The sequence below is a fragment of the Cyprinodon tularosa genome, unplaced genomic scaffold, assembly GCF_016077235.1.
Source record: "Cyprinodon tularosa strain WSP-4 unplaced genomic scaffold, ASM1607723v1 ctg246, whole genome shotgun sequence".
Lineage (NCBI taxonomy): Eukaryota > Metazoa > Chordata > Actinopteri > Cyprinodontiformes > Cyprinodontidae > Cyprinodon > Cyprinodon tularosa.
Window position 1 is genome coordinate 422,684 of NW_024038913.1, and position 20,194 is coordinate 442,877.

General features: G+C 38.3%; 3 protein-coding genes across 4 annotated transcripts; 2 read left to right on the forward strand and 1 right to left on the reverse strand.

Annotated features, from left to right (window-relative positions):
• Positions 1–1,403: 1,403 nt before the first annotated feature.
• Positions 1,404–4,841, reverse strand: LOC119785267 (zinc finger protein 350-like). Of its 2 annotated transcripts, none has more exons than XM_038287814.1 (4): positions 4,372–4,841; positions 4,177–4,258; positions 2,250–2,348; positions 1,404–2,161 (listed from the first exon to the last, which is right to left on the reverse strand). In XM_038287814.1, the coding sequence occupies exons 1-4, from the start codon at positions 4,668–4,670 to the stop codon at positions 2,060–2,062; spliced, it is 582 nt and encodes a 193-aa protein (XP_038143742.1). In that variant the 5' UTR covers positions 4,671–4,841; the 3' UTR covers positions 1,404–2,059. The 2 variants fall into 2 exon arrangements, with proteins under 2 accessions (XP_038143742.1, XP_038143741.1); XM_038287813.1 differs by having other exon boundaries at positions 2,246–2,348; positions 4,372–4,840.
• Positions 4,842–5,465: 624 nt separating this feature from the next.
• On the forward strand, positions 5,466–7,753 carry pgls (6-phosphogluconolactonase). Its single transcript, XM_038287931.1, has 5 exons — positions 5,466–5,752; positions 5,836–5,943; positions 6,027–6,128; positions 6,940–7,080; positions 7,409–7,753. Exons 1-5 carry the CDS (start codon positions 5,489–5,491, stop codon positions 7,553–7,555), a joined length of 762 nt encoding a protein of 253 aa, XP_038143859.1. The 5' UTR covers positions 5,466–5,488; the 3' UTR covers positions 7,556–7,753.
• A 1,963-nt stretch (positions 7,754–9,716) lies between these two features.
• colgalt1a (collagen beta(1-O)galactosyltransferase 1a) lies at positions 9,717–18,435 on the forward strand. The gene is made up of 12 exons (XM_038287981.1): positions 9,717–10,070; positions 12,800–12,910; positions 13,017–13,134; positions 14,636–14,770; positions 14,848–15,052; positions 15,144–15,263; positions 15,404–15,480; positions 15,599–15,705; positions 16,910–17,042; positions 17,115–17,242; positions 17,326–17,532; positions 17,634–18,435. Exons 1-12 carry the CDS (start codon positions 9,850–9,852, stop codon positions 17,902–17,904), a joined length of 1,833 nt encoding a protein of 610 aa, XP_038143909.1. The 5' UTR covers positions 9,717–9,849; the 3' UTR covers positions 17,905–18,435.
• Positions 18,436–20,194: the final 1,759 nt, after the last annotated feature.

Below are 20,194 nucleotides of genomic sequence, written 5' to 3' on the forward strand. Positions count from 1 at the left end.
AAATTGTGAACGTTTGGCCTTATGTTTGCTTTTATATAAAATGTTTAATAGACAAAATGTAACTTTTGTGCTGCAGTTGTCATAAAAAAGACATGGGTTAAATAGATGTCATGAGGGAGTCGATCATTACAGTAAATCAATAACTATTTTAAATATTTTTTTTTTTGTCTACTTTAATCAAAGACTTGAATTTTAAAGGATTCCTTGGTGCCTATATATATATATATATATATATATTTATTTATTTATTTTTTTTTTTTTCAGATAAAGTGAGAAGCATTCCTTGGTGCCTATATATATATATATATATATATATATATATATATATATATATATATATATATATATATATATATATATATATATATATATATTCAGATATAGTGAGAAGCACTTGCATAGAAATAATTCATAAATTACATTAAAGAACATGATAGCCCCATATCACCTCTAAGACTTATAACTTTGTGCACATATTAGCTAATGCTGAACCTTATAGTACACACAAGCACTAAATGAAAGATTTTTACCCTTATTGATCATACAAAAGCACAGTTTTCTCACCCCGCAAATTCTTAATTACATTCCAACCAATGTTTTATAGTTTGTTCATAGCCATTAACACAACAGATCTTCTGACAGTTTGGTTGCCTACATGCAGTGTTTATTTTCTTTATCAGATCAAAGCATAAAAAAAATGTATAAATTTTCCCCATGATGAATCACTCAAAGTCGATCCTGTTGCTTAATCATGCATTAACTAAATGCATTTAGGTTTATTTTACACAGGAACCATTCCTTGCTGGATGTAGGGTTGTACAGCTGTATTTCAGGAGGCACTGGTTTTACGAGACCAGAGCTGTGTCCGAACGTCTACACTAATCACTACATAGTGCACTATATAGTGCTTACTCCATATTAGATGAGTGTCCGAACCACTGATCTCCATTTATTCACTGGATTGCTGATTGGTAGTACAGGATTGAAGTGAAGCCACTGGCCACCATATTGGTACTCCCTAGTTATAATGGCTGCAATGTAAACATGTGCGCTAGAGCACCGAGCAATGATGATTTTCTCATTTTCAGGGAGGTTTAAGAGTTTTAAAATAAAGATAAATTCATCGCTTTGACACAAACGTATCATGGAATTTTTTATGGAGATCAGAGACCAAAGATGGTGCAGGCACCATGCCGGTAGGCGGAGTTACATGAGCAACAGTGAGTAGTGATAATCTGTCCAAATGGGGAATTAACTGAGTTCACTATAAAGTCCACTATAACAGTCCCCGCTCTATATAGTGATTGAGGGATTTAGGGGTTAAGGCGCACGTTCGGGCACAGCCTAACTACATGTTTATTTGCTTATTGTAGCAACGTTAGTTTTACAGAGACATACTCATATTTTAAGCAAAGCAAACTTTATTTTCCAGTAGCTGTTAAAGCCCAGATGAAGAAAGGAAATACATCTTGATATTTGGCATTCTATGTGGCTTCGTGAACATTTTTTCCACTAAATAACTCACCCCCATAAATGTTCAGGCCATGATCTTGGTGCACAGCTAGATGTTTTTTCAGATTACAGTTCTTTGTGAATCCTTTGCCACAGCTGACACAAACAAAAGGTTTTTCCCCCGTGTGTGTGCGCTGGTGCATGTCAAGAGTGCATTTCTGAATAAAACCCTTGCCACAAATAGTGCATCGATAGGGCTTTTCCCCAGTGTGTGTGCGCTGGTGTGTGTACAGGTGACCTTTCTGAGCATATCGCTTTCCACACAGTGTGCATCTAAATGGCTTTTCGCCTGTGTGACTTCTTTGGTGTATTTCAAGCTGACTGAAGCATCTGAAACCTTTCCCACACTGCATGCAGCAAAACCTCTTAGCAGAGGAGTTTCTAAAGCTATAAAGCTTCACATTCCTGGGTGCACTTAAGTTTTGGGAGGAAACATTTTGAGTCACATGTTTCCCATCCTGTAGGGTTGCATTTGCAGGTGATAGCTGTTGGTTCCACTGCATTTCCTGTCTCCTGGAGTCAGAACCACGCTGCTGGGCACCTAAACTCATTGCATTATTGGTGAAAAGAGGCTGCTGGGTTCCTGCAGTGGTTTTAGGATGCTGTATCCCATATGGATCCTTTCGGGTATCAATGAGTGTGTCCTTTCCTGTTGAAGGCAATGAAAAAATAAAAAGTCTAAATGACTGGGGATTGAAAAAAAAAAAGAAAAAAGAGGAAATTAAAAACTTACTTGCTTCAATTGTTCCGTCTTGTTCAGGGATATTGTCATCCACCTCTACTGGTTCTTCTTTCACCACTATCAGTTCGGACAATTCGTTTGGTGGGTTTGGAGGCTGAAGTACATAGTAGAAAACAGTAATTACGCTTGGTTCCAAGGTTCTACAGAAAATGTTTTCCACATATATTCTACCTTTTATCCTACACAGTTTAAGTAAAAAACAAAAATACATCTGATGGCTCTGGACTCTGAATAAACCCTAATCCCTGATCATGATGCTGCACCCACCCGAGAAATTTTCAACAAAACTTGATAGATAGATAGATAGATAGATAGATAGATAGATAGATAGATAGATAGATAGATAGATAGATAGATAGATAGATAGATAGATAGATACACTATATTGCCAAAAGTATTTGCTCACCTGCCTTGACTCACATATGAGCTTAAGTGACATCCCGTTCCTAATCCATAGGGTTCAATATGACGTCGGTCCACCCTTTGCAGCTAGAACAGCTTCAACTCTTCTGGGAAGGCTGTCCACAAGGTTTAGGAGTGTGTTTATGGGAATTTTTGACCATTCTTCCAGAAGCGCATTTGTGAGGTCGCACACTGATGTTGGACGAGAAGGCCTGGCTCTCAGTCTCCGCTCTAATTCATCCCAAAGGTGTTCTATCGGGTTGAGGTCAGGACTCTGTGCAGGCCAGTCAAGTTCATCCACACCAGACTCTGTCATCCATGTCTTTATGGACCTTGCTTTGTGCACTGGTGCACAGTCATGTTGGAAGAGGAAGGGGCCAGCTCCAAACTGTTCCCACAAAGTTGGGAGCATGGAATTGTCCAAAATGTCTTGGTATGCTGAAGCATTCAGAGTTCCTTTCACTGGAACTAAGGGGCCAAGCCCAGCTCCTGAAAAACAACCCCACACCATAATCCCCCCTCCACCAAACTTTACACTTGGCACAATGCAGTCAGACAAGTACCGTTCTCCTGGCAACCGCCAAACCCAGACCCGTCCATCAGATTGCCAGATGGAGAAGCGCGATTCGTCACTCCAGAGAACGCGTCTCCACTGCTCTAGAGTCCAGTGGCGGCGTGCTTTACACCACCGCATCCGACGCTTTGCATTGCACTTGGTGATGTATGGCTTGGATGCAGCTGCTCGACCATGGAAACCCATTCCATGAAGCTCTCTGCGCACTGTTCTTGAGCTAATCTGAAGGCCACATGAAGTTTGGAGGTCTGTAGTGATTGACTCTGCAGAAAGTTGGCGACCTCTTCGCACTATGCGCGTCAGCATCCGCTGACCCCGCTCCGTCAGTTTACGTGGCCTACCACTTCGTGGCTGAGTTGCTGTCGTTCCCAAACACTTCCATTTTCTTATAATACAGCTGACAGTTGACTGTGGAATATTTAGGAGCGAGGAAATTTCACGACTGGATTTGTTGCACAGGTGGCATCCTATCACAGTTCCACGCTGGAATTCACTGAGCTCCTGAGAGCGACCCATTCTTTCACAAATGTTTGTAAAAACAGTCTGCATGCCTAGGTGCTTGAATTTATACACCTGTGGCCATGGAAGTGATTGGAACACCTGATTCCAATAATTTGGATGGGTGAGCAAATACTTTTGGCAATATAGTGTAGATATTAAAATCCTCAGTCAGGACAGAAAGACTGATGTGAAAGTTTCTTAGGGGAGAATACCTTTCCTTTGTCACAGTGTAGCTGTAACAAGGTGGAAATTTGAAACCAATAAAAAATGTGCTTCAACAAGGTTTCAGTTGAACAGTGTTAACATTTATAAAATTAAGTGATTTTCTTACTTATCTGTCTACTGCATATCTTTCATAGATGACTTATTACAGATAAATGTCAAACTATAAGTGGTTAAGTTTTGGAACCACTGTTTCAGTCAAACATCATATTTGGATACTTACTTCAGTTGAAGCATCCTCCTCACTTTGATGGAAACCTTTCATCTCAGTTGAGGATCTTATGTTTTCCCACGTAGTTCCAACACTAATGAGTCCAATTAAAATTAAATAAAACATATATCACAGATCAAGACAAAAATCATAAAATAATGGGATACAATGATTCTGCGGGCAGAACCGGGCGCTTAATCTACCTACTTTGAGTTGTCTGAAGCAAAATATGCCTTATTTTCTGACGGCTCTCTGATCTCTGAGCATGCTGCTGCCGCCGCCGCCGCTGCTGCGTCCTGCCTGCGCTCCTGAGCCATGTACAGCAACTTCTCCATCAGCTGCAGCTTCTCTGTGAGTGAGGCGATTTCATTTCTCCCTCTTGTAATTTCTATTTTCAACATCTTGGATTCGATCTCCACCAGTTTGCTGATTTCCATCACAGCTGTTTTGGATAATGCGTCCATGATGGAGACGAGCTGCGTCTGGAAGGAGAAGGCTGTGGACATGTTGCTCGTTGTTCTTACGTGACGAGTGCAATTCACGAAGGCGAGTTGCCACTCTCAGGATTCCTTCCAGTTGACCACAACAAATGTACTTTAAACCGTGTTGGGCTAGGGACACAGTACAGGCTTGTACTTCCACTTAAAACTCAAGTCGTTGAAGTGCGACCCTTAGCTCCGTCTAGCGGTGAGGCGGACACATAGCAGTCATACAAAACGCAAATACTTAGCTGAAATATTTGTATATATTAGGCTACTTGATAGGTGACAGCATTATCTAAATGTGGTAAGTTCTAACTAAAGGTCATTTTTGCTTTATTTTATCAGCATCTGGTAGCTACTTTATCGGGACTTCATTGCCCAGAATGCATTGCGGTATTGCGAAAGATGTGATTGGCTAATGAGACGTCGTTTCAGGAACTAGTGCGTGGAATTAAACTCTTTTTTCCGACTGAAAACCTGCTTGACCGTCTGCTGTTTTGATTTTTTTTTAATAAAAGGTATTTAAAGTTATTTGCCTCTATGATCGAAAATAAATGTTGCGGTTGTTTATGGTTTCAGATACTAACAATCGTCCATGTAATAAAATACAATGTGGCAGTTTTCATGACCTGCCTCTCTACCGAAGGAAGGTTAAAGTAATTTACTTAGTGTAGTCTTTAATGTTTATTTAGCCATGGTTTTAGCCTTATCTTTTAAAGAAAATTATTTTCTAATCTACAACAATACCCCCTTATGTGCATTTGCATATAGTTGCAAAACTGTGTTATAGATGACCTCATTTTGTTTTGTTCATTTGTTTGTTTTTTATTTGCAGTGTTTTAATGGCTGGAAGAAGAGTTGTTGTCTTTCCCTCCTCAGCTGAGCTGGGTCCAGCATTGGCTCACCTGGTCACGTCACGAGCTGAGAAGTCCATTGCTTCCAATGGCAGGTTCACCCTGGGTCTCTCAGGAGGGAGCCTTGTGTCCATGCTCAGCAAAGAGCTGCTTGCTCTGCCCCAGCTGGACTGTAGCAAATGGGTGGTTGGTTTCTGTGATGAGCGGCTGGTTTCTTTCACTGATCCAGAAAGCACATACGGCCTTTACAAGGTTAAATGAGTGGTTAATGAGTTAAAATAAATCTTCCTATGGCATTTGCTTTATTTCAAGACCTTTTTTTTTTTCTTTTTCAGAGTCAGTTGTTTTCCAAAATCAACATTCCTGACAGTGGAATCTTGACCATTGACTCCTCTCTGCCAGTGGATAAGTGTGCAGAGGATTACACATGCAAATTGAAAGAGGTCCAAATCAATTCAAAGCTTTAACATTTTGGTGCTTTAGTAATTCTTTGAAGGGCATTACTTATTTCCATTTAAAATCACAGGCCTTCCCAGGAGATGACTTCCCTGTGTTTGACCTGTTACTGCTGGGTATGGGACCAGATGGACACACTTGTTCTCTTTTTCCAGACCATCCCCTTCTAGAGGTGAGGGCTGGTTTGACACCAGAGATTTTTGTTGTAAAATGTATTTCTTTGTATTTGTTGTTTATGGGGTATGGACTGCTGGTTACAAATCTCAAACTGAACCTCATTTTTCATATATTTCTTCATAGGAATCAAACTGTCTTTTAGTCTTTTTTATAACCCTAGGGCTTAATTTCTCGAGGCTTTATTAAGTTCCTTTTAATGCCTTTTTTTTATAATTCCTGTAATTTCGGTAATTATTTGTCTAGTATCTTATACAGTGTAAAAGTAGAGTGTGAACGAAAAGATGATGCAACTCGCACATCCTGCCTTGATTACAGACTGACTTCTTTAAATTGAAGTTTAATTAGTAGTGGTTTAGAGCTATTGCTCTGTACTTTGTGAATGCTTTTAACATACATTTAAAGTATTTGTAGATCATCAGCATCTTTTCCACAGATGTGCTGTGGAAATTTGCTCCTAGAACCACTGTTCCTATCTTCTAACTGTTCTCGGTGTTGGGGTTAAATTTGGGAAATTATACTGATGAACTAAAGTGACTAAAAATTAAAGCCACCACTAAAACTGATGACACTTCTCACTTTCAACAGAAGTGAAATGCTTTACATGAAACACTTTTCAGTAAAACTGAAAGGAATACATGTTTTTCACAAATTTTTTTTAATTGCCAGAAAAATATGAAGGTTGAAATAATTAAGCCAGGAATAACGAAAATTAAAAGCTGTTAGAACATAATTTGTAGTAAATATATTTAGTCAGATTGATGTATATTTATTTTACAGTAGTATCTCTTTTTGTATTCAATCTGTAGGAAAAACAGAAGATTGTGGCTCCCATCAGTGACTCTCCAAAACCACCACCACAGCGCGTCACTATGACTCTCCCTGTAGTGAACTCTGCACGCTGTGTGGCCTTTGTCTCAACAGGTGGAAGTAAAGCTGCTGTTTTGAAGGTGATGTTCAAGAATAGTTCTTAAATATGTAGATTTAAGCATCAGTCATTAACCAGGCTTTTATTGGATATAAGTATAATTTCTGATATATGTGCCATTATTAAAAGCCAATGCATTTACTTTGTTACATAAAAATGCCTTGTCTGATATAATAAATCAAATAACACTTGGGATAGCTTTCTGACATATACTATCTCTCTGCCTATAACCAAATACAATTTAGGTTTCTGACACAGTAAATTAACAGTACTCCTGAAAAGTAGTAATAAATGCATTGGACAGGTTGTAACACTTATTTTTGTAATCATGCTGTTGGATTTTGTTGCAGGATGTTCTGGAGGGTGGAAAAGCTCCAGCGTACCCAGCAGCTCGTGTCCTCCCAACCAGTGGTGAACTGTTTTGGCTCATTGATGAACCTGCTGCTACTGCCTTGACTATCCAAGTTGAAAGGCTGGGTGCAGAAGCCAAACTTTAAAGCTCCTGGTCTGATGATGAATTAGGATACCAACACTGTTTATAAGGAAGTACTGCATTGGTGACATGTTGCACTAGGATGCATAGATAAATAAAAAAAATATGCTTTTGTAACTTAGTACTTTCAGTGTGTGTATAAATGTAATTTGCATTGGGATGTCTAACCTAATCTTACTTAAGAACACCAATTAAAATACAACCCATTTCTTACTGTTATTATTTTGAATGCATAAATACATTTTAAGTGTCTTACACTTAAATTATATCAAAGCATAATTTGATTAACCTGCTAGCATAACTGTAGAAATGCTTTCGTTAATGCCTATTTTGTCTTTTTTCGTTCAGTGTTTCTCTATCTGTTTAAAGTCGTGGGGAAGCGGCTGTTCGTACGGTTACAGTTCCGAATTCTCCCGAGTGGTGCACGACTTTACAGGAGTGAATTAGGTGAATGTGATTGGTCGATTATCAAGGGGGCGGGATTTTTGTGGCAAAAGTGTTGCAAGCAAATCGGTTGTGGCCGGTTTGTCGGAAGCATCTTGCTAACCAGTTAGCAACATAGCGCTAGTAGGTTCCCAATGGGAAATTACATTGGGACCAAGTAGCACTTAAAGGGGAACGCCGTTTTTTTTTTTTTTTTTACATTGGGCCCTTGATTTTACGTTATAACATCATGTTCTACTCACCCGTTTAAGTTTTGTGTCATTTGGAGCCGTTCTGAAGATATTCTGTTTGGTTATATCCAGGTAACGTCTTCCTATGGGCAAAGACTTGAAAGCACAAACTAAACTGTTCATAATTTATTCTTTATGGTACGCCAGCATTCATAACATGTAGGCGAATCCCTGTCCCCCAGACATCCGTGGTTATATTTTTTATATTTATATGTTTTTAAAACAAAGTGAGGCCTGTATAACGTCGTCTGCGTATGCGGACTGGAGTCGTAACAGGAAGCCCGGGCCACAGGCGGCTACGCTCTACCCCTTCTATTCATTCAGCTAGCTAATCTGAATCGTTCAATTCCATTTGGTGAGCGATATCATCTGTGGTAGTAGCACTAGACATCTTTCAGGCATGTGAGTAAAACTAGCTGCAGTTCAGCGGACAGGAAGAATGAATGGTAGCCGGCGTGCACGGATGACGTCAGACACGCGCCGCTTCGTTTTTAAAAGATATAAATATAAAAACAGTGATTCGCCTACATGTTATGAATGCTGGCGTACCATAACAAATAAATTATGAACAGTTTAGTTTGTGCCTTCAAGTCGATCGCCCATAGGAGGACGTTACTTGGATATAACCTAACAGAATATCTTCAGAACAGCTCCAAATGACACAAGACTCATATGGGTGAGTAGAACATTATGTAATAACGTAAAATCAAGGGCCAAATGTAAAGAAACCGGCGTTCCCCTTTAACAACGACACTGTCAAGGAACGCCATGGACAGCGGATACATGCAGGAGGAGGAGAGTTTGTGTCGGTGGTCATGGATGAGTCTCCTCAATCATACATTTTTTATTTAGAGAAGTAAAGCTGAGACGAAGATGTTATGGAAGAGGACGCCAGGGCGGCAGAAGCTAGGTTTGGTGTAGAAGGCTTACAGCCGTACATGTTTGAGCCCTTGCCTCGCAACACTGCCAGTTCTGTTAGCTCTACGCCTGCTGAAGACACAGACGTCCATCCCCGTGAACACTGGGACGGAACTCAATGGTAAATAATTATTTCATCTGTTGCGTATATTAGCTGCGACATATGATTCAAGATGCTATGACCGAAAAAATTAGATTGACAGATGACAGTTGATATATGATTGGCCGAATTTAGGTGTTCAAGCTGACGTATAACTAACTGCATAAGATAACAGAAAAAAACACACATTTTAAGACAGGATTTTTTTTTTTTATAAAGAAATTTTCTAACTTTAACTATATGGTCTGATAAAGAGTACATTATATACATGTTTAAGCTAGAGTGATTGGAAATTTAAATATGATTGCAAAACATCTTCAGATATTTTCCGTTGCATCTAACAGACCAAACTAGCATGTTGCTGCCCTAATGGTGATTGCCTAAAGTGATGCAAAAAGTTATCTACCAAAAAAAAAAAAAAAAAAAGTCGGTGATGTGTTTGTTTCCCCTTTAAGATCAGGCCACATCCCACTTTAAAGCTCAACATCAGGATCTTCTGCACAGACTCTGCTTTATTTGGAATGGGTGCGAAACATCAATTGATCCTTCTTTATAATTTCCAAAGAGCGCAGTAAAAGATCAAATAACACGCCGGTTGTTTTTGCAATGAACGGGGTTGCCTTCCTCGCCGTGGTGCTCCTCCTGCTCCTCACCTCCTGCTCCTCTGTTCGGGGGTACTTTGCTGAGGAGCGCTGGAGCCCCGAGTCTCCGCTTCTGGCCCCTCGGGTTCTTCTTGCGCTCATCTGCAGAAACTCTGAGCACTCTTTGCCCTATTTTTTAGGAACTATAGAGCGGCTTCGGTATCCCAAGGACCGTATGGCTCTCTGGTAAGTTGTTATATAAAAAAGGGTTAGATCAGGATAAATATGTCTGCAAATTGGGAAAGAAAAAGGGGGAAGACTTGCATCAGTGGGGTTTATGGAAGCATTATCAGAATATGTCGCGCAGTTACAGGATTGAACTAAACTGCCTGCGTTTCAGTGTGCACCATCAATAAGATTATCTATCCTTTTTTTTCTTTTAAAACGCGCATTAATGCGACCTTAAAGGAATAGATCAGTCAAAATGGACACACCTGATCAGGCTTCATTTGCGAAACTTTGATTTGTAAACGTGGAGGGGAGGGGACGAGATGATTTTGGCCACGAGGGGAGCTGTTTGATTTGGTTTTTCAAATCCAAACTTTATTTCTGCACTCCACTTCCCTATAAGTTAATATCTAAAGCCAAACTCTCAAAGAGCCTCATAGGCATACATGCATGTGACCAATTACTATACTTTATTTTTTATGAAAAATTTAAAATAAAATTTAGCACATCTAAAATATATATGTTTATCTATGTAAAATAATTTTGTAAATTCTACATGATGATGTAGCCATTCTATTACATTGATGCATATCTTCAAGCCATTTTTAAAGGTATTTCACTCTACACCATCCAGTTATTTGAGGGAAGCACATCTTTCAAAATTAACTTAGATATTGCAAACTCACATTCAAGGTCATTAAACATCTGTCTGCCATTCTTGGTGGGAATAAGGAGGGGGGTGCTCATATAAAACCAAGTAAATAACATGTTTTAACAGCCCACCCAGGCTCATCGTTTCAGTGGCTCATCTTTGCAGATAACCCTGGAGATTCAGTGTGCTGTTCTATTCCTATCCAGTTTCTCAACTTCTTTTTTTTTTTTTTTTGCAGAGGGGTAAGATTTGCTGAAGATGTAAAACTTTGGCATAAAGAATGTTTGATTGTTTAGTTTTAGATGCTTTGCAATCAGTTTGTGATGTAAACATTACATGTTCTTTCCATTTGGCCAAATGCAGCTGCTTGAATCTGAGCCAAAAAACTCCAAACCAACTCAGAATAATAACTCATAAAACTGTCATGTAAATCTTGACTGTGTGTGATATCAGTAAAAAATAGACTAGATAAAAGAAGTACAATCTATGTGAATTTGTGTACATTGGCATGAGTACATTAGCATCACAAGTAATAGTTTTGGGTGTTTTTTTTATTTTCCCTGTCCTATTTTCTTTTTTTTTTTTTTTTGCTAAATTTGTTTAATCTGTTTATTAACAGGAAACAGCTGAAGTACTTGCTTGAAAATTTGAAGACTGTTTTCTTCAGCTCAGATAGCATTGACAAGAAAGTGCAGAAATCTCAGATTCACAATAAGTCCTTTTTGGAATATCTATCATGGCTTTTTTCCTTTTCTTTTGTCATTTTTCTTTAATATGCCCTAAATGAACTATGTAGGAACAAGGTCCCCCATAATGACATGAAACGTTTTTAACAAAGTATGCTCATTTGTCTAAACTGAATTACATTTTCAAAGTCGTGTTAGTTTGGCATCAAAGTTACAATTACTTGTAATCTGGTCACATCATACGTATATATTTTAACAATGTCTCTCTTTTTAATATAAAGGCTAAATTTGTGCTGTGCACAACCAAGGGTTTTCCTATTGAGAGAGTCTTAAATAATTACTCTATATAGTCTCACCATTGTCTATAAGCTCAATTCCTTAATACTGTGAATTAAAAGGGTAATGCTGGATTTTTCTTGGGTTATTAAAGGATTAACAAGCTACCACTATTAGACTGGCTGTGGGAGATATATGGGATTGATCACTGCAGATGTTTAATGTTTAATTTTTTTGTTTTGTTTTTGGTAATATATGTGGTTAGGTGCAATATGTTTTGGCATTATCAACATTTTTTTATTTTATTGTTTTGCATTTACAGCGGTGTCCATGTGCAATATATTTAATGTATATTTATTTTATTGTATTTAATTATTAGAGATGCACCAATCCAGTTTTTTTTTCCAATCCGACATTGGCACCAAGTCTGGTTCTGTCAGCCGATAACAATCTAATAATACTGTGGAATGAATGAACCATATACCTTACAATGTGAATTAAGGCATCAGATTGGGGGAAAAAAGGATCCTCTAATATCTGATTCAGCTAAATAGTCAATATTCGGGTATTGGTGCATCTCTAATCTGTCTGTCTCTCTGCCTTTCCAAATTAAATCACTTCTTTTAAAGTCATATGTAATTTTTCTCCTACTTGACAGTTTGGAACTGCCTAGTGTCAGTCTGTCATACAGTTCCAATAAGATACCTACAACATCTTAGATACATTAATCTTACCAACAATGGTTAATCTCAGATTTTTTAAATCTTTTGCTTCAATTCTAAGGTTTTACAGACAAAGTCTCACTTCTCCATTGTGTCTTTTGTATGCTTTTTATATTTCTATTAGAAAACCTTCCTTAAAACTGCTTATCTATAACAATATCGTCTCAGTTGACTGTTTTTTGTTGCACGACGGTGGGATTACAGACATTTGTGTCAGTTCCCACAGCTACATACAAAGGGATTACAAAATGTGAACACAGGGCCATTGTTATTTGAGTCAAGGTTTTTTCTTTCAAACTAGTCTCTAGTTGAACTCAGTCTGGCAACACTTCTGCAATAAATCATCATAAAACTTTTTTTCACCTGTTCCTGTTCTTGGTCCAATGTGCTGATACTCCTGCATATTTACAGGGTAGCAACAGATCACAATGAGGACAATACCACAACAATTCTGCGTGAGTGGCTTTTAAAGGTGCAGAGCTTTTACCATTATGTAGAGTGGAGGCCAAAAGAAGAACCCAGGTTAGTTAAACTTCTGATATAATTTGATGTCACCTAACACAAAGCCAGAGTAAACTAACAAATTATAGAAAAATATCAACTAATAACTTTAGGATGTCTTTCTAAGTCATTACAAGGATGAAGATGGTCCAAAACACTGGACAGACCTCCGTTATGAGCATATTATGAAGCTCCGGCAAGGAGCATTGGAGTCCGCTCGTGAGATGTGGGCAGACTACTTGATGGTAGGTCAAAGCACTGCTGTATGGATAGATATTGGCACACATTATGACAAGAGCAGTTTCCATTATTTAGCCCTGAGCTAACTTTTAACCCACTTTTAACCTATAGCAGGAGCCAGTAGATTGTGGTAAAATGATGACACATTACAATTACAGTTGTAATATACCAGGAGCATATGGTGCTAGGTTTGACTCCCTTTGTCACTCCTAAGGTCTAAATCACAATATAATTCATCTGTATAATTCATTCTCTCCTGCTTAGCCCACATTGTTTTGCTTTACTGGTGTATAATTCCGAGGTTTCATAGATTTAAATTTGCAGTAATTATGTCTCCTTTGTTTTGCTTTTGAGTTTCTTCTGATAATAGAAAAATAAATATATGGAAAATGTATTCTAACTAAACCAAAAAAAGAAGTTATTAAACCCCATTTAGGATTAACATCCACACTTGTTTTTTTTTATTTTAATTTTTTTATTTTTTTATTTCTTTTTTTATTATTATTATTATTATAACTTTTTTATATATATATATATATATATATATATATATATATATATATATATATATATATATATATATATATATATATATATATATATATATGTATGGCAGTACAACAATCACAGAAGCTGATCTTGGAGTAGGCAGTGGGATCGGGCTATATAATCTGATCACTCCACTAAGATATTTTATTTTTAGGTAATATAGGTAATTAAATATTTGATTTTCATATTTTGTACTTGCAGTCTTCACCACCTAAAAACCTCTTTATATTCACTTCTAGCCCGTAATAAGTCAGTCAAGCTATCACTGGGGATTCCCAGTGTGACAGCCCACCTGTATGTGGGGTCTGCTTTAAAGGTAGATTATAATCCTGATGAATTGACCACTTGGATGACGTTTTGAGGTATACTTTCTTTTATTTTATTTTCCCACTCATCTTTTTTCAAGCCAGCATCTCATTTGTATCCGCAAAGGTCAATGCATCTTTATACTTTGCTTGATGCATGTCAAGAGTGTTAGAATAAGCTTGTGTGTGATTTACATTTTTTCTGGTGTAACTGGAGAGAACAAACTGTACAGACAAAACAGTTTTCTCCCTTATTTTTTATTATCATACCTTTGGTCTTCTTTTATTTTTGTTTTTTTGTTAAATCACCAGACAGTTTTATAATGTTGTACAATCCAGGCTTTAACAGTCAAGGTGCTGCAAAAAAAAAAAAAAAAAAAATTGTCAAATTCCAAATCTCATTTTGTTGAAATACATTCGAAGGATATCAAGATGGTTAAATTAGATAGCAGATAGAACAATGCTCAATGATTTCAAATCATACTATAAAACATTATTAGACATAATTCCTTGCAATGATTCTAGAAAGTAATAGTTTTTTTGAACTCTTGCTGCTTAATGTGAATGCACAAGCAACTGATTATGGTCTGTATTTAGTTTATAGATTTGACTTTATAAACATATATTTCATTTTTCTGTCTATTCTGTGCAGTTTGTGGATTGTGATAACCTTCTTACCGATCGAGATGTACTCTGGAAGCTGATGAAAGAAAACAAGACAATAATAGCCCCGATGCTTGAATCCCGTGGCGCCTATTCAAACTTTTGGTGTGGAATGACCTCAGAGGTAATATTATGATAACAGGCTTTACCTGATCTGATTTACGTAACATAACATTATGTTAATAAACCTTCCCTCATTAGGGTTACTATAGACGGACCCCTGCCTACATACCTATCAGGAAGCAAGTCCGTAAAGGTTGTTTTGCAGTTCCAATGGTTCATTCCACATTCATCATAGACCTCAGGAAAGAGGCATCCAGGCAGCTAGCCTTTCATCCACCACATCCAGAATACAGCTGGGCATTTGATGACATCATTGTGTTTGCGTATTCTGCTCAGATGGCAGGTATTAAATAAGTTATGACTTAGCTTACAAATATATGCGTATTATTCATTTGACTGTTTATTTAGGTTACCTTTTTTTCTGGTCTTTACAGATGTTCAAATGTTTGTATGTAATAAGGAGACCTATGGTTACCTTCCTGTACCTTTACGCGCCCACAATACTTTGCAAGATGAAGCTGATAGTTTTTTACACTCACTATTGGAAGTTAATGGTAAGTTACCTGCATTTTGACTGTAAATAAGCTCTTCCTTTAGGCTGGCTTTTGTCCAGTAAATGTGTTTCTTTCACATTGTCTTCAGCATGAATCTTACATATTTTTTCAATTTCTGCTTCCATCTTGTGTCTCTCTAGTGCGGAATCCTCCTCTAATGCCTTCCAAATATATCCCTGTTCCTAGAAAGAAAACTGATAAAATGGGGTTTGATGAGGTAGGTAGAGGTGCGAAGATGGAAATTGAAAAAATGGCCTTCCGCCTTTTTCATAAGCCGCCGCCCCTCTGCTGATAAGATAAATGTTTAAACTTGATGGCTTCATTTTTTTGTGCAGGTGTTCATGATAAATTTGCAGAGGCGGACTGATCGCAGAGAACGTATGCTAAGGACCCTGTATGAGCAGCAGATTGCATGCAAAGTCATTGCAGCAGTAGATGGAAAGTAAGTTTACTCTTCTACAAGAAAGAAGACTGTTCCGTCCTTATTTTTTATTTATTTATTTATTTCGAGTGGAATCTTGACTTGGAGTCTTCCCGAGCTCAGTCTTGAGTGAAGACCCCAGTCTCAAACCGATATTACTCAGCATCTGTGTGCTCTCTTTAGCATAGGTAATAGAGTAATTAAGTTGTATACATGTGACAAGTAAAATGTATCACCATATTCTGTGCCCAATGACCACAGGCACCACTGATGCCTTGGCCTTCCAGGTTTTCTCCAGCTCATCTCTGAGCGCCTGGTATTTCTCTAGTTTCTCATGTTCCCTTTTCCTGATGTTGCAGCCACTTGGTATTGCTAAGTTGCCTCCGTTAATTGACTCACTTCTCTCCGTGTTGCCTTGATTCTAGCCTCCAGCCCTCTTTTCCATGGTGGGAATTTCATCACATGGTTGTTCTTACAGCCAAGCATCTCTAGGATCACTGCTGCTGTGCAGAATATCAGCTCGTTGGTGTCATTGATGGTTGATGTAGGAAGTGCTTGCAGAGCTGTATTCATGTCTTCTAGTAGACTTTCTGATTGTACTTCACTTAGTCTCTATAACTGGCTTCGGGGTTGCCTGATGGAGATCTTTGCCATGATCTATCTATATATATATATAATATGTTATAGGGAAGGGTATAATGGAAGTGGAGAGTAATGGATAAGATGAAAGACGAATTCAGAATAATTTATGTCTTGAAGTAGTAAACATTCATTGATTATCTACTATTGACTAAATACAGTCTTAATCAACACTAGGAAACTGGTTCATAACACTGCATTTCCTAAAACACTGCACTGATTCTGTTTGTAAAATGACAGATTTGTTATTGGTTTAAGCATTTTTGTGCCTGATGCTTTCCAAAGATACCTTGTATAAACAATTTAGACCTAGCTGTCCATTAGAGACATGTATGTTTAGTGTGGAACTGTTGAACATTTCCTTATTGCTCATCACTAGTTAGATGTCCCTGAAATCCTGAGATATGCAGTAACTATTGCCTCTTTTAAAGCAGAACTAAAGAATAAAAGCTGCTTTTTAGCTGTATTTTATTTATTTACTCATATTTTGTTATTTTATGTAATTCTAAAATGTATGTTTTGTTAATGTTGTTATACTTCTTTACTACAGTATTGTACAAATAGATTTCTCTTGTCTTTATTTCAGAGCAATGAATATCAGTGAAATTCATGCCTTGGGTATCCATATGCTCCCAGGGTATCAGGACCCTTATCATGGTCGACCACTGACAAAGGGGGAGCTAGGCTGCTTTCTTTCCCACTACAATGTCTGGAAAGAGGTGAACCTTAGAAGAACATTTAAGGCAGTTTTGAAACTGACAATAACTAATGTTTGGTTTTCTGCCTTTTAGATTGTAGATCGACATCTAGAGACTTCTCTGGTGATTGAAGATGACCTGCGTTTTGAGGTCTTCTTCAAACGTCGGTTGATGAACTTGATGAGTGAGGTTGAGCAAGAAGGGCTGGACTGGGATCTTATGTAAGTCTTTTTTTTATGTGTCTCAGTTTTATTCAGTCAGCAGATTTTCTCGCTTAATATCTTTGTTTCTTTCTTTTTCAAAGATATATTGGGCGGAAAAGAATGCAAGTGGATCACAAGGAGAAAGCAGTACCAAATATACATAACATAGTGGAAGCAGATTATTCATACTGGACTCTAGGTTATATGATTTCATTGCAGGGTGCTGAGAAGCTGTTGAAAGCAGAACCACTAAAAAGGATTTTGCCAGTAGATGAGTTCCTTCCTATAATGTTCAACAAACACCCTGTGTAAGTTTTTATCTCAGTAAGGAAAATTACACAGAGATTTACAAAAAATGACTCGACAAGGACAAGTTATTGTTTTATTTACTTTGCCTTTTCATTCACAGCTCTGATTATATGGAGCAGTTTGAAAACAGGGACCTGAAGGCCTTTTCTGCAGAGCCTCTCCTGGTGTATCCAACTCACTATACTGGTGACCCGGGCTACATCAGTGACACTGAAACCTCCACTGTCTGGGACAATGAAAAGGTCCGGACAGACTGGGACAGAGAAGCGCGCTCCGGAAAAACTCAGGAACAGACTGAGATCAGCCGTGAGGCCCAAAACACGGATGTACTTCAGTCCCCTTTGGACAGTACAGCTCGGGACGAGCTTTGAGTAAAGCTGAGTGGGGGCTTGAGATTTAAAGATGCAAGTAGCTAACCCTAAATATTTTTTTTTCTAAGCAGGGATAAACTTTAAACTTTGATATCAAAGTTTAAGGAAGGATCAGATTTGACAGATGTGACAAGTTAAAAAGGGATCATCAATAACTTATGTTTTATACCTTGATATTATTGTTATTGGGAACTAGACTTGCCATTGTCAATGGCATTTGCAGTACTCACATTCTGTCTGTCATACAGAAATGACCAGCAAATGAAATTAAATTGGTTTATCCCAAACGTTTTAAGCAAACTTACTTTACGTTACACATCAAAATGTTTATTTTCCAAATTTCCTAAGAGTGCAGTTTAATAAAAGAAAAACACTGTCTCAAAATACACTCTAATTTCAAATCAACTTTTGTTTCTAGCTTTTATTTTAAAACACTTTTTTGTAGCTTTCTTTTTTAGTAAAGCCCTTTTAAATAAAATGTGAACTTTTATATGAGAAGCATACAGATAAATGTTCCACCTGTTGTGTTTCTTCCTGTTTGGATTAACTGAGTGTGCAACTGAGTGTGCAGCTGTTCAGAGGATCTCCATCTGAAGTTAAGTTATTTTCTCTGTGATATCTCTGTATCTAAGTAACTCTAACTGACTACTTTAAAACATAGCACCTTCTGCTGCACTTTTCTACTGAGCACTTGTCAGTTTCACACGGTTTTATTTCTGATAGCAAGAAGTAGCTAGCCTAGGCTAGCGCTAGCTTAGCATTGCTATGGCTTCTCTCTCTCCCTCCCTTGACTCTTTTCCAACTCTTCCTTCTTCCTCTCCTCTCTCCTGCTCTCTGTGTCAGATGTTCAGTTATTCCTCTGCCTCCTTTAGTGATAATGGGATGTGTAATAAGTGTAGTATTTTTGTAGCTTTGGAGGCGAGGGTGTCAGAGTTAGAATCCAGGCTTCAGGCTGTTGAAGTAGGCCCCCCACGTAGCTGTCCTCCAAAAGTGCCTGAGCAGCCAGGCGATTGGGTAACTGTACGCAGAAAGCGTAGTCGTGGATCTCTGCCCACTGGTCACCACCAACCCGTTCACGTTTCTAACCGGTTTTCCCCACTCAGTGACACACCCACTGAGAAGCCCACTCTGGTGATTGGCAGCTCCATAGTCAGAAACGTGGCATTAGAGACACCAGGGACCATAGTCAAATGTTTGCCGGGGGCCAGAACGGGCGACATCAAATCCTACCTGAAACTACTGGCTAAGGATAAGGTTAAATACAGTAAGATTGTTATTCACGCTGGTGGTAATGACACCCGGTTACGCCGATCGGAGGTCACTAAAATTAGTGTTGCTTCGGTGTGTAAGTTTGCCAAAAAAATGTCGGACTCCGTAATTTTCTCTGGTCCCCTCCCTGATCTGACCAGTGATGACATGTTTAGCCGCATGTCGTCATTCAATCGCTGGTTGTCTAGGTGGTGCCCTGAAAACAACGTGGGCTACATTAATAATTGGCAATCCTTTTGGGGAAAGCCTGGTCTGATTCGGAGAGACGGCATCCATCCCACTTTGGATGGTGCAGCTCTTCTTTCTAGGAATCTGGCCACATTTATTAGTCCTCCAAAACCCTGACCACCCAGGGTGCAGACCAGGAAGCAGAGTTGTAGTTTAACACACATCTCTGCAGCTTCTCTACTGTTACCCACTCTTTACTCCATCCAGACAGTGTCTTGCCCACGACCAAAATCTAATAAATTAGCAAAGATTCCCAAAGGAGTAAATCATGATAATCTAATTAAAATCAAAATAACTCCAATTGGGGAAAAAGTTAAAACAATTAAATGCGGTCTGTTTAACATAAGATCGCTTTCCTCTAAAAGTCTACTAGTTAATGACTTGATTTGTGATAATCACATTGACTTGTTTTGCCTTACAGAAACCTGGCTGCAGCAAGAGGATTATGTGAGCATAAATGAGGCAACTCCTTCAAGCTATTTAAATTTTCACATCCCCAGAAGTTCTGGGCGAGGAGGAGGAGTAGCAACAATCTTCGAGTCTGACTTACTGATTACTCCCAAAACAATTAATTCCTACAACTCTTTTGAACATTTAACCCTTAATTTCCCTGATCCAAATTTCAAGGCAAGAAAACCTCTTCTTTTTGTAACTTTGTATCGTCCACCAGGTCCTTACTCTGAAATTTTAGATGAGTTTTCAGAGTTCCTTTCTGATTTGGTATTAAATACTGACAGGGTCATCATAGTGGGAGATTTTAACATCCATGCTGACATTGAAGGCGATAGCTTAA